At 44.4% G+C, this 24,006-nt stretch overlaps 1 protein-coding gene across 1 annotated transcript in view; it reads left to right on the top strand.

The window, feature by feature from the left end:
• The first annotated feature begins 6,014 nt into the window (after positions 1–6,014).
• LOC308109695 (nidogen-1-like) overlaps positions 6,015–24,006 on the top strand; it is a 65,386-nt gene continuing 47,394 nt past the window's right edge. Inside the window, exons 1-3 of the mRNA XM_080463457.1 lie at positions 6,015–6,302; positions 21,555–21,845; positions 22,625–22,851. Of these exons, the coding sequence (XP_080319583.1) occupies positions 6,096–6,302; positions 21,555–21,845; positions 22,625–22,851 (725 nt within the window). The 5' untranslated portion in view covers positions 6,015–6,095. The remainder of the gene's footprint in view (positions 6,303–21,554; positions 21,846–22,624; positions 22,852–24,006) is intronic.

Raw genomic sequence — 24,006 nt, forward strand, 5'->3', positions numbered from 1 at the left:
ACCTTTCTGGACCGACTCCCTTCTACACGTCAATGATGGAGGCATGGAGGACACTGGACATCTCCCATCCAGACACCAGGCCTGGGCTGTGGGTCTTTGAAGAACCTCTGCTCCACAACTGCCTGATCTCCACCGCAGCTTCTCCTCAGCCACCTTGAGAAGCAGCTCACTGAGGCAGGGATCACAGAGGTGGTCCATCCAGCTGGGACAGACACACAGCAGCTAATAGAGATGATGGGGGTCCGGTCCAGCAGAGTGGTCCAGCATCTGGTGGAGGAGGTGTGGCAGTTGCTTCCTGCTCCTCAGGACAAGGATCAGCTGACCAGTGGAGTAGAGGAGAAGATTATGTCTTCCTCTCGCTGAAGGTCCGTCCTGCTTTTGGAGAAAGGGAGGAGGAGGAGGGGAAACTACTGACCATTAAAACATCAAGACTGGTCCTCTTCCAGTCCTCTTCCAGGCCTCTTCCTGTCCTCTTCCTGTCCTCTTCCAGGCCTCTTCCACTCCTCTTCCAGGCCTCTTCCACTCCTCTTCCAGTCCTGCCCTGGGAAGGAGTTGTACAGCAGCTGTGTGAAGGTCCTGGATCTGCAGTCGCTGGCTGGAGTGAGGGAGTCCAGGTGGACTGGTTTGTTTGGTGCTGATTCTTCCCCTAGAGGGAGCTGGTGGGTCCTGTACAACCCCCCCCCCCCCCCCCCCCCCCCCTGGAAAAGCAGATGGGTGACCTCCAGTGGAGGGTGATACCTGGAGCTGGAGCTAGAACAGATACAGAGCCCGCCTGGTTCCAAGCTCTGGGGAGAACTGCTCTGTTTGTACAGAGCCTGAAACTTTAGAACATCTAGTGGTGTCCTGTCCTTTACAGGGTTCTACGAAGGCTGGAGGCTCTGGGAGAGGGTTCCTCTGTCCCCTTTTTTGTTTTTAGTCCAAAGTACACCAAACAAAAAAAGGCAACATTGGTCTTATTGAATTTCATTCTGCATGTTTTTAAAGGTCTGAGAGTGGAACACAGTTTTTATAAACTGGTTTTATTTCAGTGTGGGGAATCAGGCAGGTCCTGTGCTCCCGTGGGGAGGGGGGGGAGACTGTCTTATCGTGGGTTTTTAATATTGGATGTGATCTTGTGTTGATTTGATAGCTGATTACAGTGTGTGACCAGTTTGTGGTTCCACACTGTGTGTTTGTCTACATATTATTGTTCTCTTTGTGAGAATAAGCATGTAAATGATTGATTTTTGAGTTTTTTGGAATAAAGGGTTTTTCAAGTCTTCTTTCTTTCTTTCATTCGTTCGTTCGTGTTTGGAAAAAGCACACCAATGCGCTAAATGTTTCCTCATATTTTCCAGTTAATTTGCATATTGACAAGAATTCTTTATATTGTCATGTTTAACTGAAGGTTCAACAGAACAGTAGCACTTATCTACATTTCCAATTTGTGACAAACATTCTGCGAAGGTGTCATTTGTAGGGAAAGTAGAATTACAATGTATAGCCGGGTCAAAGGTCAAACACAGGACTGTCTTCTCCTTGTTCCTCTGAACAACAAAAGCTGGATGTGGATTATGTGATTATGTCACAAAGCATTATGGGATTGATTCGCTGACTGAATGGGAGGTGCAGATAAACCTGAATCTGATCACTTTATTCAATATTCAAGTGAACGGGATAGTCAGGTCTCTCAGGCCCCGTTTACACGGCAACGTTTCACGTGACAACACCTAATCCGTTACAAAAAAGTGTTGCAGCAGCGGACACACTGACAACGATGTAGTTAGTATGTCGGGTCATGGGAGGGCGCTGTTGCATGTGTTTGTAATGAAACCTCATAGATGTGCGGGGACCGACCACCATGTTTCTGAGCAGAAGGAAGTAGTTAACACGTGCATGCGCAGTAACAGCACTCCACTGCCTCCGGGAGTCTCTGTAGGGGGGGTCGCGCCCGTGAAAGAAAAGTCGGTCTGCTCCTATCCTACCTTCAGACCTACAACACAAAGAGAAACACCGACTCTTGTCATGTTCGCCCACAGAATCTTTTTTTACAGTCTGTTCCTCCAGTTAGGACTGAACTGGTAAACAAGGCATTCAGGTTTGTGGCTCCATTTGCTTGGAACGAATTACAAAAAGTAACTCAAAAACCTGATTTCACTGACTCTACTAAAAGTTGCTTAATGACTTAGAGACAGACACATTTGTCTGCAGATGTTTTGAATATTGGATTTAATGTGAATTTATAGGCAATTTGTTTTAGCAAATGTGCATGTCTAATGTCTTTCTTTGATTCTGTGTCTTCTAATGCATTGCCATTTTTCTTATCTGTTCTATGTGTTTTATGTGCCTGTTTGTTCTGAAACGTTGTAATGTACTGCTGCCTGTCTTGGCCAGGACACCGGATTTTTAATGTCAGTGAGGTTTTTCTGGTTCAGTAAAGATTAAGTAACATAGAAAAATAAATATATTGTGTGCAAACCATCTTACTTGTAAAAACAGAACAATACAGGTCAACACACTCAGTCCGTGATCTCTACCTTGCAGCATGTACTGACTCTGTGGGCTTCAGCTATTGGTGCTGAAGGTACCGAGCTCCCTCTGCTGGCCAAACCTATTTTACACCATATTATTAGCAGAATACAGAATAGACCAACAGTATCTTTATCAATAGAAAGTGACCTAAGGCATATGAATAAAATGTGTGTGTGGGGGGGATTTTTATACATTAAACTATATCATAGTACCGCATACAGTTTGTCAACCATTTCCCATAGATGTCAGAGGTCCAGCATTTTATTCGAAGTGTGGCTTCCCAAATGGGCCACATTTATACGTACCCTGGTTTTTACGAAAACTGATATTTTGCTCTCTACATTTATAAAAAGATTTTTTAATAAATTCATTGACCCCCGATCGTTCACAAAAAAAACATAATTTACATGGACCCACATACACACCTGGTTCAGAGCTGCTATGAGCAGCCAAACCTATAGGGGGCAATGAGAAGAAATATCACAGTTTTTGTAAATACCCGGGTATGTGTAAATGTGGCCACCTTGGTCCAAAATGTTATCCAGTCTAAAGTCCACAGTCCCTCTAGTGACCTCTACTGGGAATAGTTTCTAATGAGCTGTGTATCCGGCAAGCTCAGTTGGTAGAGACTCTCATGGTAGAGGGTTCATGTCCCAGAATGAGACTCTCAGGGTAGAGGGTTCATGTCCCAGCATGAGACTCTCATGGTAGAGGGTTCATGTCCCAGCATGAGACTCTCATGGTAGAGGGTTCATGTCCCACACTGGGCGCCACCTTCCTGTGGGCTCTCCACCTTCCTGTGGGCTCTCCACCTGCAGGAAGGTTCTTAATGGTGCAATGTGATCTTGGTGACGGTGCTCAGACTGACACCCCCACCTCCCGGGAACAGATAAGAGGGAGGAGATGGACGGAGCTGTGTCTGTCCACACCTGCTCCTCTCAGGGAGATCAGTGTTGCCAGATTGGATGGGTTCCGACCCAATTGACCTTCTTTATTAGTATTACCTTTTTTCTTTGTTTATTTTGTGCAGGTTATGATGTGTTCTTTATTATGTCTAAAATTGTTTTATGGTTTTCACATGGATTTCTACAGCAGTTGAGATTTGGGCAGGTTTTTATTGAGGAGGTGCTGATGCATACTTTTACTATCTCCAGTGGCTTAGATTACTGCAATGCTCTGCTTTCTGCTCTTCCCCAAAAAACTATCAGCAGCCTTCAGCTGCTCCAGAACTCAGCAGCAGTACACCAATAAAACATGTATTTATGTATTTCTTTTAAACTAAAAAGCAGTGTAATGTGATTCAGCCAATCACTGCAGTGCATGCATTCACCTTGGAACTTCCTACTTCCTGTTATTAAGAGCACATTATTCCTGGTGACGGCGTAACTTACTAACAGTAATGAAACATGGAACAAAATAAAGTGACACAATCACTGATGCAGTCACTCTGAACCACAACAACCAAGGTATGGTTTTATTATGACACCTCATGGATGATTTATGATTATTGCCTATTTGGTGTTTGAGAGCTGAGCTCTGACTCCTGGTTCTCTCTATGCAGGGTTTATTAATCTGTCAGTAGATCACTGAAGCAGATCTTGTTCTCTCAGTGGAGGTTTTGGTGTCTGGCAGCAGGAGGTAGTGAAAGATCGAGCTCCACCAGAGCAGCAGCAGAAAGAATATCTGGCGCGGCCACTGGGCTTTCCTCAGCGCCCCAGGCTTTCTGGACTGGGGGCATGACTCTCTGGGCTGGGGGGGTGGCTCTCTGGGCTGGGGGCGTGGCTCTCTGGGCTGGGGGGGTGGCTCTCTGGACTGGGGGCATGACTCTCTGGGCTGGGGGGGTGGCTCTCTGGGCTGGGGGCGTGGCTCTCTGGGGTGACTCTGTGGCAGTGTCTGGCCCCGATGGCCTCGGGCCTTTTTTTTCTGCATAAAAGAAACATGAGACTTTTCCAGAGTTGCACCTTAGGCCCCGTTTACACGACAATGAATTAGAGTGTATCCGCAAAACTTTCTTCCCTTTTGGGGGGGTCCGTTTACGCGACACCAGTGTTCTGATCCACTGTATCCACAAAGTTTTTAATCCGGCTCCCAAAGTGGAAAGATTCTTTCACGGTGCAAATCCCTCCTGCTGAGACTGATGGAGGCTCCAGAGCCTGTTACTGCTCATCCCCCCCCCCCCCCCCCCCGCTCATCCAGTTGTAAACAAACATGGTGGCCCGTAGTGGTACGACCCGTAGTGGTACGACCCGTAGTGGTACGACCATATTCTAGTTTTATGGTCCAGATCAGTAGTTTAATAGTTGAGACTCTCCCTGATATCATCCGGTTCCTCATCAGTCCACTAGGATGTCAGGTTCTCTCCATTTTCTTCACCTTTATAGTGTTTTGTTCTCTGCACACGTCTGTGTAGTTTCATTACAAAATCAAGCAACAGCGCCCTCCAGTGGCCCGGCAGACTAACTACATCGTTGTCTCTGTGTCCGCTGCTGCAGTGGAAACACACTCCTTGTTTTTAGCGGATTAGGTGTTTTCACGTGAAACGTTGTGGTGTAAACGGGGCCTTAGTTGCTACTGTGTTCATCCACTTCAGTATATTTGTATGTTAACGCTGCAAATCTTAATAAAAGCAGTTGGAACAGAGCGGACGTCTCCAGCGACACCAGGCAGTCGCTCCCCTGGATGCACTGTTGCCAACCTGGCGACTTTTCAGGTCCTGTTGGCGACTTTTTTTGTGAAAAGCGACTAGCGACAAACCTAGCGACTTTTTCTGGTGTTATTGGCGACGTTCTAGTGTGTTTGGCGACTCTGAGGTGAAAGCAGGTCTGGTTCTGCAGTCAATGTGGTCAACGAGCAGCAGGTCCTGCTGTGAGCCCCTCCCCCGTCCTGAGGTCAGTCTGACAGACCCTCCCTCCCTCCTGCAGTCAGACCAGAGGATCACCCTCACCACACTGAGAAGGAACCGCGCAAGGCCGCCGCTGCTTTACTGAGCAGCAAGTAAATCTAAAGGTTTTTTCAATCAAACTAAAAGAGATCAATAAATCACTGCATTTGACTCACACTCCTATTTCAATAAGAAAAACAAAAACAAAAACGGTAGAATCAGCAGCAGAAAGCTCATTTGCAGCTCTAAACATTCAGGGCGGTTTTATTTTACTAACTTTGTCTCTTCCACGATGTTATTCCTCTTTCCTACAGAGTGCCTTATAATTACACGCTAATGTCCAATTATGCACATTAGGTGATGACGTCATTTAGACCATCTTTAGACTTTGAGGACAGCCAATAGCTCCTTTCCTTACTGAGGAGTTGGAAACGCTGCCTGGATGGGAATCCCTTTTTGGGCAGGGAATCCCTTTTTGGGCAGGGAATCCCTTTTTGGGCACACCACCGGCTCCATTTGGGCCGCTGGCCACATGTTTGACGTCTTTGGTTGAAATGACGGACCTCCCCTCGCTCGCGGGGCCTTGATGAGTCCTCCCTTCCCCGGCCCCTGTCTGTCCTTCAGTCCACCGCTGTGCGTCCTGTGAGCCGTGCGTCCTGCGTCCTGCGTCCTGCGTCCTGCCCGTGTGTGAGTCCGGCTGAAGATGAGTCCCGGGGGGAGACGCTGCCTCTGGCTGTGGTGCAGCTGGATGAGCCTGGTGGCGCTGAGCCGGGCTCTGGAGCTGGACGAGCTGTTTGACTTTGGAGAAGAAGCCGGAGACCAGCAGCTGCCGCCGGGCTCCGACTCCACGGCAGAGCTGCCTCTGAGCCACCCCGTGGGGCTTTTCAGCCAGACCTTCAACACCGCATATGTGAGTCAGCCTCCGCCTGAGGACCATCATGATATAAATACACCTTGAATGTCTTATGGCAGGTATTCCTCTACAAGCTGGTTCTATCTTTACCAAAATAGGATCAACTTCACGGAGTTCCATCCTTCAAGGGGAAACTTTCCATATGTCAGCGTTTAAAGTAAAGAACAATAACAAAATAAATCAGTATTTTAATTTAAATAAAGAAGATGTTTTGTTTTATTTTTGCAAGGCCACGATGCTCGTTGAGACAACAGGCTTGTAAATTATTTAGAACAGATCTAATGAGAATTTTGATCTCAGAATTGTGAAATACGATTTCATTTTGTTCCGTTTTACACTTTCCAGCAGAACTTAATCCAGTTAATAGGATTTAGTTGTGTTTTTCAAGACTCAATCTAAAAACCGGACTCTTGAGTGTTGAAATTCTTCATTTCTAATACTTGAAATATTTCACAATTTAGGATAAAAACTGCAGAACAACCATAATTGACCAAAATGATGGGACTGGGGCAGATCAGACAATTTGTTAAGGTTAAAAAAGCTCCTGTCAAAAATGTGTGTTGGACTGGTTTGTCTATTTAGAAAGCTTGTTTTAACCAACACATTATTCCCTAGTCTCCACAGTGCTGACTGATCTCACATGGAAACAAACTCCTGAAAAGTCCTTTTAAGTGAAGAGTAGAACTGTGATTGATGCATAACCCTCAAAGTACCCCAGTAAAAATGTTTTTGTGTAAAAGTGAAACTAATCACACATTTAAACCACTCAGAGATGACCTGAGATTACAATATGGAGGCCTCCTGGGGTGGGCTGTGGTCTGGGCACATTTGTTCAAAATATGGAGTATTGTCTCTGTGCTGCGTCACTGATCAGCTTTACTACCTTACATCCGCCGTGACTGAGTTTTGTTTTTGTTGTTGTTCACCAGCAGTGTTTGTTGACTTTTTAACTTACTTTTCCCTGATTGCTGTGCTTTTGTGCTTCAACCTTGACCTGTGTGTGTGTGTGTGTGTGTGTGTGTGTGCGTGTGTGTGTGTGTGTGTGTGTGTGTGAGTGTGTGAGTGTGTGAGTGTGTGTGTGTGCGTGTGCGTGTGTGTGTGTGTGTGCGTGTGTGTGTGTGTGTGTGTGTGTGTGTGTGAGTGTGTGAGTGTGTGAGTGTGTGAGTGTGTGAGTGTGTGAGTGTGTGAGTGTGTGAGTGAGTGAGTGAGTGAGTGAGTGTGTGTGTGTGTGTGTGTGTGTGTGTGTGTGTGTGTGTGTGTGTGTGTGTGTGTGTGTGTGTGTGTGTGTGCGTGCGTGCGTGCGTGCGTGCGTGCGTGCGTGCGTGCGTGCGTGCGTGCGTGCGTGCGTGCGTGCGAGAAGAAGAGAAGTCCTTGTTGTGTTGAATCAGTGAAGGAGGTCCGAGATGATCCATGTGGAGCATCTCCTACACATCATGTGTGGAGTTCCTTTGGTCCTGAGGTGTTTTGTTTGTCTCAGAACTCTGTTCTCAACCTTTTCAAAAAGTTTACATGCGTTTAACATTAAGATGGACAAGAGGTTCTTCAGGGTAGCGTTTCCCTGCATACATGGACACGTCTTTCCTGTCAATCTGTGTTTATCGCTCAATGGAAAGTCCAATTAACTTTGTCTTGAGGGTCCTGAGCTGAGCCTCGTAAAAGTGTAAAGGTACGTTTACCTGGACAGATCAGCGATCCATCACCCACACACACACACACACACAATGAAATATACATTCACCCAATAACCTCACACACACATTTAGAACGCCTGCAGGATTGGAGATTCCTGTTGTGTACAGGGATTGGTTTGTGTCTCAGTCATGAGTTGTGAACTTGCAGATTTTACTTCTCTCCACAAATACTACACAACACTTACACATTCACAAATTCTTAATTGCAGGAGCACAAATCCTATTTTACAAGTCACACATTGAAAGCCGGACACGCTCACATTGCTGCTCCTGCTGTTGCAGAATATATTACATATACATATTTGTGGACCTCAATCAAACAATGTGAAGAGGTGGACAAAAATTGAATATGTGCAAAACTGAATGTAAACGTGATGAATGAAACACAAATACAAATCGATGACAACTCCTCCAGTCCACGCCTCAAGTCACAGATTCTGAGTTCAACCACCAATCACAGACCGGCCCTCCACTGAGATCTGTGGGGAAAAAGAGGCGCTGATCTGAGATTGACTGGTTCCACATCCAATCAGAGGAGAGGGAAGTCGGTGTGCGATGCATCACCATAGCAACACCATAGCAACACCATAGCACCACCATAGCAACACGTAATACACTAGTGAAAGCTGAAAGAACGTACGTCACAACAAAAAATTATTATTATTTTTTTTTTATTGAGCCAGGACGAAGGTTGCCAGTCACGCGACCTGAAGCTAAACCCTCAGAAAAGACTCGGTAGATAAAACCAATTCAGAATTTCCGAGCTGTTTTTGTCCAATGACTGTGTGTTGTGTTGTAGACAAACGTAGGTAAAACACAATTTTAAATGACACTGGGTTGCTCCTTCTCACTCTGCAAAGTAGACAAAAGCTGTCAGCGATTTATATTTGTATTTTAAAAGAACACAAATATTTTCATGAGAAGTTATTTTTACATACATTGAAGAATTTATTGCACAAGTTCACATTTAAATATAAACATATTGTAATTTTGTCCACAACTTCACATTGTTTGATTCAGGTACACAAATATACGTTCTGCATCAAATATACTGCAGCAATAGGAGCCAAGATGTGAGCCCGTCACTTTTTTAATCTGAGATTTGTAAAATAGGATTTGTGCACCGGTAAGTGGTGATTTGTAAATGTGTGTGCTCATTTAGTGTGTGACCTCACATTTACTGATACACACAGATTACTGTCCACAGCTACAAGTCCCACGGTTACAGGCGCTAAAAACGTGTTCACCAATAATCAGTACACAAGTAACACAGTCTCAGGAACTTATTTTTTAGAATTTTGGTTATATTATACTCATTACAATCGAAGTAATCTCATTACCAGGACCTTTAGTATGTTTAGATGTTGCTTTTTAAAGAATTTTCTGACAACAGAAAACATATATAATCCACAAACAAGAGTTATTTGCTGCTGCTTGAATTCACTAAATGACTAAAGACACAAATTCCATATTTGCATGACGGACATAATCCCGTTCTGTTCAGTTGGTCAGAGAAAAGGACACGAGCATAACAGTGGAGTGTAATCTGTGTGCGACACCGAGGAAACTCTCCACTTTAGGAAACAGATTTCAGTAAAGTTGAGCAGATTCAGACGTCAATAACTCTTTAACAAAACATCATGGACACACAGACCACGCTTCTTTCACGTCGCTGTGAGGAAGGTAATATGCTCCCAGCTTATTTTTATCAGAAGTAGCAGGAATAACGTTGTTCCCTATGAGCAGCCGGTGTGGTGTGACCGTGTGCAGCGACCGTCTGCCATTACAAACTGCTGCAGTCCAGACAGGTACTACGAAAACATCTCTGGTATTGTCACTGCTATTCTCTGCACTGTCACCAACGTCACGCTGAGTCACTGCGCTCCTGATAATCACACTACAACACTTGGTTTGCTATGAAAAATGGCTTTTTCATCATTTTAATGGATTCTTATCAGTAATACAATTCAATATCTTCACTCTGATTTACTATGGACCAATGAAACTTCTTAACCATCAAGGAGTTCCTGCTGATCATATTACAGTACTTGGTTTGACAAACAAGCCTGAAACCTTCTAAGAAGGGGGCTTGTTTTCATTTCCTATGTAATACTTCCTTCATGTCAGTACTGAAGGTGGCAGTCTGAACAGTTTGTTCTTATATTGTTGTGGTCCGATTCATTATGAGACAGTATCGTGTATTTGTTCAAGCTGGTGCACTGTGGAACGAGGCACCTTATTACATTTGTGTTCTGTTTGTTTGTCATGTAAAGTCTAGTTTAACGATAGAATGATTGAACCTGCTCTGATGTACGTGACACTACTGTATGTTTTATACAATACACAGTAAAAATGACGGGTCTAGTCGTCAAAGCTTGTTTCAAGTGTTGATAATTCCTAAGTTCTGGCCATTCAGTGCACGTCGTCTTTGTGCTGTGAGCTTGAATTAAAAGAGAATAAAAGAATAGAACAACCAGATAAAGAGGTTGAGTCTTGTCATGTCATCAGGCTGGAGGTTGGATGATGGCGGCTCCAGCTCTGTTGGGTTTCATATGAATCAGCCGGGACTTTAAAGATCTGCAGCGTCTCCATCAGAACTCACCAGACTCTAGTCCTTTGTCTGCTTTTGTGTTTCTGCTGGTCGTCGTCACTGATCAGTCTTTACTGAGTCTATTGTGTGACGTTGTCAGCAGCTTCAAGAGCCCAAACAACCATGGTGCTCCATCACCTCCACTGGGTGGAGAATCTGCTGCAACAAACTACATTTCACCCACTGAGAATGAAGGCCTCCTCATATTTCTGCAGTTTGTTTGGTGAAAGTAACTGCAAAGTATAGCAAAAGTAGTGTAAGACAGTGATATTGTAATGTAACTGATTACTTTCAAATGACAGTAACTAATGATATACCAATAAGAGGGTTCCAGGACTGCTTTGAAAGATTGACTAATGTGTTATTTGAAAATAAATAAATAAATAAATAAATGAATGAATGAATGAATGAATGAATGAATGAATGAATAAATGAATGAATGAATAAATAAATAAATGAATAAATGAATGAGTAAATAAATAAATCTAAAAAAGGCAAGATTGTTGTGATGTAGTTTATAAACGCTCTGTATTTAAATGAAGTTCACATTGGCCAAAATCAAATAATAATGAAGAGCCAACCTGAGACATTTACCACCAGCCACCACTGGCTGATATATTACATTTTGGAAGTAACTTGCCCAACACTTCAACAATACCTTTATAGGAAATGCTCACACAGGAAGAACATGAAAACTCAGCCCAGAGAGAAAGGTTGGATTCAGACAGGGGTCCCTGTACCTCACACACTGTGAGGTACAGGGGTCCCTGTACCTCACACACTGTGAGGTAACAAGGCTGTGGAAATGGTTAAAATTGCTTAAGATAAAAAAAGGAAAAGGAATAAAAGTAAAAGAAAAACCAGAAGACAAACAGTTTTTCCATCCACAGCTGAGCCATCGTGTCTTTTGGTCTCCTCGCCATTTGGTTCTGCTCCCCTGTACAAACAGACGGTGGCGGGTCCTGGCCGGGTCGCCGGGTCACCATCATGGTCCGCAGCTTGTTGGAGGATAAGTCAGTGAAACTACTCAAGACAGGGAATGTGTGGATGCTGGTAGTCCTGCTAATGTCCCTGCTAATGTCCTGCTGGTAGTCCTGCAGGTAGTCCTGCTAATGTCCTGCTGGTAGTCCTGCTGGTAGTCCTGCTAATGTTCCTGCTGGTAGTCCTGCTACTGTTCCTGCTGGTAGTCCTGCTGGTAGTCCTGCTAATGTTCCTGCTGGTAGTCCTGCTAATGTCCCTGCTAATGTCCCTGCTAATGTCCTGCAGGTAGTCCTGCTAATGTCCTGCTGGTAGTCCTGCTAATGTTCCTACTAATGTCCTGCAGGTAGTCCTGCTAATGTCCTGCTGGTAGTCCTGCTAATGTTCCTGCTAATGTCCTGCTGGTAGTCCTGCTAATGTCCTGCTGGTAGTCCTGCTAATGTTCCTGCTAATGTCCTGCTGGTAGTCCTGCTAATGTTCCTGCTAATGTTCGTGCTAATGTCCTGCAGGTAGTCCTGCTAATGTTCCTGCTAATGTCCTGCTGGTAGTCCTGCTAATGTCGAGCTGGTAGTCCTGCTAATGTTCCTGCTAATGTCCTGCTGGTAGTCCTGCTAATGTTCCTGCTAATGTTCGTGCTAATGTCCTGCAGGTAGTCCTGCTAATGTCCTGCAGGTAGTCCTGCTAATGTCCTGCTGGTAGTCCTGCTAATGTTCCTGCTAATGTCCTGCTGGTAGTCCTGCTAATGTTCCTGCTAATGTCCTGCTGGTAGTCCTGCTAATGTTCCTGCTAATGTTCTTGCTAATGTTCCCGCTAATGTTCCTGCTGGTAGTCCTGCTAATGTTCCTGCTAATGTCCCTGCTAATGCCCTGCTGGTAGTCCTGCTAATGTCCCTGCTAATGTCCCTGCTAATGCCCTGCTGGTAGTCCTGCTAATGTTCCTGCTAATGTTCCTGCTAATGTCCTGCTGGTAGTCCTGCTAATGTTCCTGCTAATGTTCCTGCTGGTAGTCCTGCTAATGTTCCTGCTGGTAGTCCTGCTAATGTCCCTGCTAATGCCCTGCTGGTAGTCCTGCTAATGTTCCTGCTGGTAGTCCTGCTAATGTTCCTGCTAATGTTCCTGCTGGTAGTCCTGCTAATGTTCCTGCTAATGTCCCTGCTAATGTCCTGCTGGTAGTCCTGCTAATGTTCCTGCTAATGTCCCTGCTAATGTCCTGCTAGTAGTCCTGCTGGTAGTCCTGCTAATGTTCCTGCTGGTAGTCCTGCTAATGTTCCTGCTAATGTCCCTGCTAATGTCCTGCTGGTAGTCCTGCTAATGTTCCTGCTAATGTTCCCACAGCAGAGATGATTATTGGTCTTTCATACTGTGAGCAGTCTGCTGCTGTTTGTTCTGCTTGAAGGGGATTTACTGCCTCTGGTGTCTCTTGGTTCTCTGTTCGGTTTCATTTGGAGGCGTCATATATTACCAACAGAAAACCAAATGGGCCATTAAACAAGAGCAGAAATTCCTGACGTCCGCCAGAATGTTTTCGGATCACCTCCAAAATGTTATGGAATCTTCAATAAGATAAGATAAGATATCCTTTATTTATCTCACATGTGGAGAAATGTGCAGTGGTACAACAGGATAGTAAAGAGAAAGAAGCACACACTGCAGGAACTAAAAAAAGCAGATAAAAATACAATATAATAGAAATATATGCACACGGAGCCTATAAGTGTAGACATGTACAGAATATGGGGGTGGATGTATTTTACATAGTAAATACGTTCTTATAGATTATTATAGTTATAGCACCACTTATTGCCCAGTTGGAGTGGAGGGATATTGTCCGGTTGTGGTGTGCAGTGGTCTCCTGGGAGCAGGCTTGGTTGAAGAGTGGTTGGCAATGGCCTGATATCGGTCTGTGGTGACAATCTCGTCAAGATCCGTGCAGTAGTTTTGTCGTCATCTTGCTAACAAATAGACAATAAACATACGTAAGTGATTTTGTTTCTTCCTTGGCGGATGTATTAACGACATTACGTCCAGAGTTTTTGTACATAAGCATATCATATTTAACTCTTGTTGTTTAACATACTTTGGAGTCTCCACCAGAATAAAATATTGATACTTATTTGAATAAACATTTACTTTTTTACCTCCAGCGATGTACCTAACATGGAGGACTGGGAACTGTAGTGACGCCGCTGTAGAGGCTCCACAGAGGGGCTGTAGAGGCTCCACAGAGGGGCTGTAGAGGCTCCACAGAGGGGCTGTAGAGGCTCCACAGAGGGGCTGTAGAGGCTCCACAGAGGTTGAGAGGGGCTGTAGAGGCTCCACAGAGGGGCTGTACTGCCTCTACTGTCCCTCTGTAGTGACTGTACAAAAAGTATTCAGTAACTTTACATATAACTTTGTGAGCTTTGTTTTTGAAAGATGATAATAATAATGCAGAGGTTTTATATAGAGCTTTTCTAGACACTCAAAGACACTTTACATTGAATTATTCCTTCCCGCCAGACTGGATGGTGGTAAACCACGTCTGTAGCCCCGGCTGCTCTGGGGCAGACTGGATGGTGGTAAACCACGTCTGTAGCCCCGGCTGCTCTGGGGCAGACTGGATGGTGGTAAACCACGTCTGTAGCCCCGGCTGCTCTGGGGCAGACTGGATGGTGGTAAACCACGTCTGTAGCCCCGGCTGCTCTGGGGCAGACTGGATGGTGGTAAACCACGTCTGTAGCCCCGGCTGCTCTGGGGCAGACTGGATGGTGGTAAACCACGTCTGTAGCCCCGGCTGCTCTGGGGCAGACTGGATGGTGGTAAACCACGTCTGTAGCCCCGGCTGCTCTGGGGCAGACTGACGGAGGAGAGGCTGCAAAACCCTCAAATCAGCCATAAGACTGTGACTAAAAATATCTTAAGACGTTTTTTTAAAAGAGTGCAGTGTCTGAGGAACCCTGAGGTGCTCGGGGAGGGTGTTCCAGAGATTGGGGGCCGCAGCGTGGAAAGCCCCGCCCCCCATGGGGAGGAGCTTTGTTCTGGGCCTCTGCTGGTGCTGTGGGGGGTTTGGAGCTCTGTGAGGTAGGGTGGGGCAGTACCATGGAGGCATTGGTGAGTGAGGAGACATGTTTTATAGTGGACTCATTGTTTGATGGTGAGCCAGAGTAGAGAACGGAGGATGGGAGTGACGTGCTCATATTTACGCCCCCTCACCCGGGCGCTGGCAGCGCTGTCCTGGAGGTGCTGGAGCCTTTGGAGACGCTTTAGTTGATAAAGGTTGCAGAGCTCTGACCTTGGAGGAGATTCAGTCTACCAGCTGTCACTGATTATTTCTCAGGAGTTTAGAGACTTCTGTAAGTCTGCAGTTAATAAAAGACTTACGACACCTTTAAGTGTCTTCAACTGTTCCTCACAGATCCTAGAATGACTGACATCTGCTGCTCTGTGCGTCCCCACTAATTATCAGTCCTTCTATTCTACCACCCTGTGTCGCATTCTGAAGGACAACCGAGCTGGAATCCTTCCACAGACATCTATCAAATAGAATCCCTGCTCTGATTCCAGGTTTTTGTTTCTGCCATCAGCGGCGTCTCTGACAGAGGGTAGAAACCCCTGTATGGAGTGGGCACATCTGGAATGTATGGACTCAGGACATCTGCACTCCTAAACCAGATGGCAGTGCTTCCTATGCGTCTCCCTGCTGCTGTTCTCACACTGATAATGATGATCTCAGGGGTCGGACATGCGTGATGTCAGCTACATCCTGGCAAGTGTCTCCACGGACTGCATGCAAACCCTCTGGGGCAGCGTCTGAAACAGTAGAGGCATTATTACAGGGTGAGCGGGGTCAGGAGCACAGCCAAGTATAACAAATATGCAAGAGATCCTTCATTTAGTCTAAAACAGACATCTGCAACCTTCAGTCTGAACATGTGGCTCTTCAGCTCCTCTGTTGTGGCTTCATCATACTTGAACACTGAATATGGAAAGAACTTTTTGATGTTTTGTTTTTTTTATTGAACAGCAAACAATCTTTCAAAGGGATCCTTATCTCACCGGGCGAGGTGACAAATTAAATTAAAAAGCTTGATCAACTCAACATTTGTCACTTTTAGAAAATCAAATTTGATAAATGTCGAGTTTCTAACCACAAAAGGCTAACTGAATAAATACATTGAGAAGAAGGGAAGACACTTTTGCTTATAGCAATATTTACATAAATACATTACATACAATAGTTTACTCAAATATTTGATCCGTGAAGAGAACATGAAATCTAAAAAGCTTAAATAGTATAAACAGCTAAAAAAAACAAACAAAGCTAAAAGCGAATAAACAAATAAATAAAAGGTAAACCTGATAGAACATTTGAAATACATGAATCACCTTGATCAATCACTGTGACCTCCTGACCTCTGCATGGCCCTCATGCCGCGGCCGCACTGAGCGGTGTGTGCCGGCGTGGGACGGGTCGGGTGTTTGTGTGTCCGCACTGACAAAAGTTGTGGATTGGACTGAAAAAAACTGACCCAACGGTTCCAAGTTCTCGTCACCCCACTGTGGAGGTACCGAGCACACCGCAGACTGACCGGAGGGTTGGATCAGTGAGTGGTCAAAAGGTGCATTAGAGGATCAAGAGGAGTGCAGCTGCTCCAGCAGCAGAACCCAGAATGATGCTGAGAATCGCTTTAAATCCATTCTACTCAAACCATTAAAACTATATGTTAAAAGATAACGTTCGTTTCATAAAACTAAGATAATATCCTCCCAACCAGAACCAGAACCTTAAGTCAATGAAAGAAAACCCATAATAACAAATAAACCTGAAAACCAATCACCTAAATAATGCACTAAATCCTAAACCCTGCTAAAACTATGTGCAACGCCTCCACTCGCTCCTCCTCCTCGTTCAGCCCAGAACCTTCTATGGCAGTGTTTGTTCAGGGGGGAATCTTTTACCTGGACACCTGCCTGAACAGCAGAGAGGGTAAGTTAAAACTTACCACTCACACTCCACAACTCACTTCCACCCACACATCAAAACATTCACAGCCCACGCAACAGCATCTAAAAGAATCAGCCAATCTTAAATACACAGAAATTGCTCAATTTATCAATTAATTGTTGCATTGCCTCCACAGCCGGCCTGACGGGGCACGCACCCAGCCGGGGGCGCGCTCCCAGCCGGGGGCGCGCACCCAGCCGGGGGCGCGCTCCCAGCCGGGGGCGCGCTCCCAGCCGGGGGCGCGCTCCCAGCCGGGGCGCGCACCCAGCCGGGTCTACAGACCGCAGCAGAAGTTTCAATAAATAAGTTAAAAACAACAATTATGTGCAATTTCTTTCTCATGTGCAAATGAGCGTCTTCTTAAAGTGCTGTGTGGTGCTCAACGTGCTGGTGAACATTAAAAGTGCTGGATGTAAAGTTAAATGATTACATGAGGAACAAACTGGCCGTCCGTTCCACTGAGGCCTCGTTTACACTCGTTTAACGTTTCACGTGACAAAAACTAATCTGTTAAAAAAAAGTGTTGCCTTTCCACTGCAGCAGCAGACACACTGACAATGTAGTTAGTATCCCAGTTGTTTTTGTAATGAAACCAACATGTGCAGAGAACAATACACTATAAACGTGAAGAAAATGGGGGGGGGGGGGCATGCGCAGTAAGAGCGCTCGTCGCCTCCATCAGTCTCTGCAGGAGGGAATAGTGACAGAGAAAGAATCTCTCCACTTTGGGAGCCGGGATAAAAACTTTGTGGAAACAGTGGATCAGAACACGGGTGTCGTGTAAACGGACCCCCCAAAAGAGAACAAAGTTTTGTGGATACACTCGTATTGGTTGTCGTGTAAACGGGGCCTGAGGCTCATCATGTGTTTGTTTCGGTAATGCAGACATGATTACCGTATTTAGATTCATCTGGTGCAGTGTGAGAGGCTGTGACTAAAGACTGAAGATCTCGCAGTGTGAAGAAGCTTTTACTTGTTTGTCCCACGAACACTGTTGCGTAATGACATTACCTGCCTTGTTCACAACCCCGCCTACATTTTAAAGGTGCTCTCTCTGGTCGGGCCGCGGGACAGGGTTGGGTCTGGGTGAGCAAAACACTGAACCCCAAACTGCTCCTAATGAATGGACGAGGCTCCTTGCCGAGGCTCCTTGCCGGCAGCCATCTACGTTGGTGTGTGAGTGGGTGAATGTGACTAACAGCAGCCGCTTTGGGAGACTGCTTGTGTGGTGAAAAGGCACTATAAAAGAGAAATCCATTGACCATTTATGGGTGTAGAAGTCCTGTTAGTTCCTAAACTTTGTTGAAGATGCGTCTATAGACATATGGTGACTCTTCAGGAACCAAGACCTGGACATGTTGACAAGGTGTGGGAGGTGGAAGGTGGATGTTTCTGCTGACACAGCAAAAAAATAAATCCCACAAACCTTTTCTTTTGCATTTTACCTTAATTACAATCGTGTGTTGCATCGATCTTCATGTTTTATTCCTCTTTATTTCCACTGGTTGGTGACTAATTGCAGGTTTTTGCTGTATGGTCATGTTCTTCTGATTGTCAGAACCTGTTGGCCACATGGACCGATAGCGTCCGTCTGAGATGGACCCAAGTTCAGTGAGAAGCGGCCAAAAAAGTCCAATATCAAAAAAATCTGGAAAAAACAACTGCCAAACATTTGTCTATGTTGTTGATTTTAACCCTTTAATTTAAGTGACTACATTGAAAAACAAAAATTCCACTTCATAAAATAGGACACATTGAATTTTTCTTCAACTTCATGATTTATGATTTATCGTATTATTGTGTACAAATGTAAGGTTAACACCGATATCCATAAACCATATTTTCTCAAAAAACAATCTAAATCTAGTTAATGATTAAATGCATTAATTTCCCTGTTTTGATTATTTGGTCATTAATGCTTTAATCGCCTGTTTAGCTTTTGACTTTACGGAGTACCTCCACCTCCACCTGCCTCCAGGCCAGAGGCAGAGGGCAGCGAAACTCTCCAGTCTGGAGCAGTTATGTGGAATTCAATGGAAAACTTTACAGTCAACAATTTGGTGAGAGTTTTGCTGGAAAAGCCTCATTAGATTTTATTATAAAACAGGAGCAAAAAAAACCCCATTAAACCAAGTGATCTGCCTGTTGGAGACAGAGCGGAGCCCAGAGGCCAATCATTTCCACATAATCTGGTCCTGTACAGTTTTATTGTCTTTTTGGCAGGAGGTTTATAAAATGATGAGATATAAGATATTTCATTAACGTTTGAGTGTCTGTCTCTCGGTGCTCTGCCACCTGATAACTTCTCCTCTAAGGATAAAGATCTAGTTAGATGCTTAGTGCGGCTGGGAGGAAGGCCATTACTAGGGGGAGGAGGAAACCCACACTGGACGAGTGGACGGATGGTATTTATGATCTTATAAGATGAAGGAATCACATTTGCCACAAGACTGCAACACAATGTGTTCTAGAAAAGATGGATCAGGTATGTTAATTCAGTGAGGCCATCGTTTGTATAATATTAAAGGGTCTGGTTCCTTTTTCTGGTTCTTGCCAGCTTTACTTCATGTTCAAAGTTTTGTTTTTTAATATCAGAAAGGTGCAGCCATGTTTCCCTGTTCTAGAGAGTGTACATATTTAGTAGCAGGGTTTTAGTAAGGGTGTGTATTATAATGTGATGGAAGGACCAATCATTCGTCTCAGTACCATTTATATAGGTTTGGATGTTTTGTGAAGATTCAACTGTAAAGTTCAGATGAATGTCAAAGACAAAAAGTTATGTTGAGAATCATGTGAACCATGGAAAATACCAATAAAAGAAGAATTAAAAAAAATAAAACTCTCCCGTATTTAAAGATGCTCTCAAGCAGCACATTATCCTTGGAGTCGGCTGTTTCCTCTCTCGTCACACCGGTTCTGCTGAGGCGTAAACGTCTGAACTCAGGTTGGACGTGTCGGAGAGTTTCCAAAACGATATTCATCATGTTCGTTTTGTCAATCCACACGTCTCTTTCAAAACTCTCCACTCTGGAACCCATTCTCAAAACAACCTCATTCTCAGGCTCCTGAGGGCTCGTCCACACAACAACGCCGTTTCATGTAAACGCATTGGGTTTTTTTGTTTTGAAAACTTTTCTTATTTTTTTTTTTTTTTGAACATCATGCATGAACATACAGAACATTTGAGGTATTTACAATTCTAAAACAAAACACTGTAATCATGGACAGGAGCAGTGCACAGATTACACTAGATTGTACAGTCTGATATACACAGTCCTTTAGAGTTGTTGTGGCGGTCCCATATTTCTCAGTATTCCTCTCCAAAAGGAGAAACCTTTGTAGTTGTAGTGGAGAAGTCCAAAGCTCCATCTTGTGAATCAGGTTTATCATGTTTTGAAGCAGTTTCATGGCGGGTTCCTCTGCAGCAGCATTTAGTTATTGCCTTTTTGCTCACAACCATAATGATCCTCAGAAGGTATGAGTCTCCTTTGCTCAAACCTTTTGGAAGAAAAACCAGAGCAACCAGCACAACAGGAGGGCTTATATGGCCGATGAACTATTGAAATATTGTGCCTTGTCAAGAGTGACGATCGTCACTACTGATCAGCTGACAGCTGCATTGTCGCTCCTCCTCATGAGACCCGGTCCATAATGCTCAGTACCTCAACGGAGGGGTGAGGAACAATTGTAACCATTGGGTATGGTTCCTTTGGTACCACCCACGACTTCTGTCCACAACGCAGGAAGTCCTGTCCTGTCCTGTCCCGTCCTGTCCTGTCCTGTCCTGTCCTGTCCTGTCCTGTCCTGTCCTGTCCTGTCCTGTCCTGTCCTGTCCCGTCCTGTCCTGTCACATGCTGCAGTGGGACCCCTCTGGTTTCAGGTGGTCTGGCTCCCTCAACTCAGGTGGCGAGGGTTACACACGCACACACACACACACACACACACACACACACACACACACACACACACACACACACACACACACACACACACACACACACATTTTCTTGACTCTGCGTTTGTCATTGTGAAAGATGCTCATGTATTTTCTGATATACACTGTTTTGAAGGATTCTTTATTGTCATACCAGTACACTGTTACATGACATGGTACGGACTTCTGTACCAAAACACCCATCTTCTAGCCCTCTTGTCGTGTTCAGGGTCACAGGGTGCTGGAGCATTTTGAACAATATGGACAGAAAATCTGAAGTAAACATGGTCACATCTGAATGTCAACGCCCTACCATCCCCCACCCACTGCCAGGCCAAACACTTAAGATAAATATAGAAATAATAATCAATTGATCCATTGATCCATCAATTCATTAGTCAGTTAATTAATTGAAAAAGGGAGATCAATGAAATGAAGGTAGGGAAGGAAAATAAATAAGAAGGGGGGGGGGTTCAATCTTTCAACTCGGAGGAAAGGTCCAGACAAGTTTACATAGCAGAGTTTACATAGTTTATAAAAGGATGAGTAAATCCTTTCTTAGTCTACAAGAAGAAGTAGTGTTGGTCATATGGTCAGAAACTGAAGGACGCATAAACTGAAGCAGTTTCTTTCAGAGAAATATTAAACTTGATATTGACAGTTCAGTGTATCGAGACATGGAGCTGCAGGAGAGCAGATTTTATCTGAAGGTCCAGTTCTGGAAAACCAGCGAACTCAGTCTTGTATAAACAAAACTTTGGTTTCATATTCTTAATGATCACGTCTTAAAACCCATTTAAAGGCCTGTTTGTGCCCAAAACATCTTAACTGTTGACAGTGCTGTTTCATGTTATAAATGTGATGAGTCATGGTATTCAGATGACTTGTACATGATAATATCGTAAAGTAAAGTAATGTGAAGTACAAAATAATCATTTATAGATCTAATGTGATGACTTTGAAAACTTTGGGCGGTTCTGTTTGGATCACACTGAGGAAATGTTCTGAGGAGTGTGCTGCTTGAAACACAATCTCTTCATTAAGAGTAAAGACTGATCTGCCTCCACCTGCAGATTAACACCAATGGATTCGTAGCGGTTTCAAAGCCTCCTCCCGAAGACCAGTACCTCGGGAAGATGCCCAGTGATTTTAAAATGATCGCAGCTTTGGTGGGAAACCTGGACAACAGTGATGGAGAAGGGAAAGTCCACTTCAGGCAGGACAGCAGCCCTGAAGTTCTGAGTGGAGCCGCTGGGCACATCAGGCGAGCTTTTCCCAGAGATGAGGGGGTGGAGCCCAGTGGCGTCCTCATCGTTACCTGGGAGAACATGGCTGCTAAAGGAACGTCTGGACCTGCCGCCAAGGTGAGTAACGGCGGGCAGCTTGTTGGAAGCAGGAGATCGTTTACTATACATTTCAAATAAGTGTTGCTCTGCGCTTTCTGATCACGCAAACCACTGCTCTGGGGCCTGATGGAGCTCCATAAAACTGTCCATAGATTAAATAAATGACAGAAAAAGGGCTAAATACGTCAAAAGTACTGACCCTAACTGCAGTTAGTGAACGTCATTAATACATCAAACCCACGGTTTTGGCAAATATATAGGAATGTATCAGCTGTGTTATCTATACTTTGAAATTGAAACAGATTTTACATTATCAGATTAACTTTAATTGATGTAAAGCTGGGTGTTCTCAATCCGGGTCCTGGAGGGCCGGTGTCCTCCTTGTTTTAGGTTCCTCCCAGTTGCAACACACCTGAATGTAATAAGACCTCGTTACTTGGCTTTTTCACACGCTTGATGATGTTATCAACATCAGATTGAGGTGTGCTGAAGCTGGGAGAGCTAGAACCTGCAGGGCACCGGCCCTCCAGGACCAGGATTGAGAACCCCCGATGTAAAGTGAATCGAAACAGCACAAGCAAGTTGCAGTACCATCGAGCACAAAAAGTACTCTTAGTAAAGTATGAAAATTGGTCATTATGAGAGGCTTTTTACAAACAGTCCAAACACTGTCTCTCTGGGAGCGTGGCATCATTTCATAACCATGAGCCAGATTATCTGACAGGTACCATGAAGCCCATCTGTGTAAAACAGGTCAACCACTAGACTTGATGAAATCCTCCCATCTGTATTTTCAGAGAAACACCTTTCAGCTGGTTGTAGCTTCTTTGGCGTCGTCCTGTAGCGCTATCCTGCTGTACCCCAGAGACGGCCTGCAGTTCTTCTCCACACCAGTTGGACAAGACAGCAAACTTCTCGAAGCTGGTTTTAATGAAGGCCTTGTTTCCGGATGGTTCTCAACCAAACAGGGAACATACTTCCGTTCTACCACCGACGAGGAGACCTCGCTCAGAGAATTAACAGAGTAAGAATTCTAACTTTCACTCAATGATGTATGAAAATGAGATTAATGTGTGAATATTTTTGAGTCTTTAGAGCTGCAGATTGTTGCTTGGTGATAAAAAAATATAGCCCTTTGCTTATTTTCTTGATAATCCAAAAAGGCCTGTCAGTGTCTGTTTCTTCTGGCTTGATGGAGGACACAGCCACTTTCTACTGTGACTGACAGCAGCCGGCAGAAATGAGTTCGCAAGACATAGAGAAAACACTTGAGTGGAAACGGTAACTCTTTTCAGGTCAAAGCTGAAAAATCTGATAATCGACAAAAACTTGGCGTAGCTATAGGTGTGATTTCTGAATGAGTCATTTAATATCATTCTGGTTTCAGATAATACGACTGTATGAAGGGAGGATGACAGGCTCAGTTTATCAGACTTTATCTGTCGTCTGAATGGTCTTTAAAGTGACAGCATCTGTATAAATGTTCATATTGTTGAATATATTGACATTGATCAATATGAAAAAATATATTGTGATCACTAATTTTACTATATCGCACAATTCTACTGCAAGTAATGAGATTAGGACCTTCAACTATGTCTCACACCAAGACAGGTCCCTACTGTGGGTCCCTGAGAACAGGTCTCGACCCCAAACATTGATCTCAATGTGTATGTTAGACTATGAAGAAGGGTTAAAGGCAGTGAGATTATTTCACCACAGAGTTTTTCCAGAAACACTTACAACAACAAGATCTGGGCAGGTCACAAAAGCTCTAATTATGATGGACTTTTACTTTACAGTTGTTGTTTTTTTTTTGTTTTTTTTTTTTTTTCTTCTTTTTCACGACCGGGGGGGAACGCTCAAAGAGAGAGAGAAGAAAAAAGAGAGAAAAAGGTTGAGGGAGGAGGGGGGATGGGGGGAGGGGGATAACATACAATATCCTTGTTGTGCTACATATATTATTTGCAGTTATCACACTGATCCAAATATTTTCCAACTGTTTTTGGATTAAACCAGCCTGAGCTGCTCTATCTAGACAGTAAGAGGATTTCCTAGATTAACCAGCCTGAGCAGCTCTATCTAGACAGTAAAATGATTTCTTAGATTAACCAGCCTGAGCAGCTCTATCTAGACAGTAACATGATTTCTTAGATTAACCAGCCTGAGCAGCTCTATC

Source organism: Lipophrys pholis (genome assembly GCF_963383615.2).
Source record: "Lipophrys pholis genome assembly, chromosome: 5".
NCBI lineage: Eukaryota > Metazoa > Chordata > Actinopteri > Blenniiformes > Blenniidae > Lipophrys > Lipophrys pholis.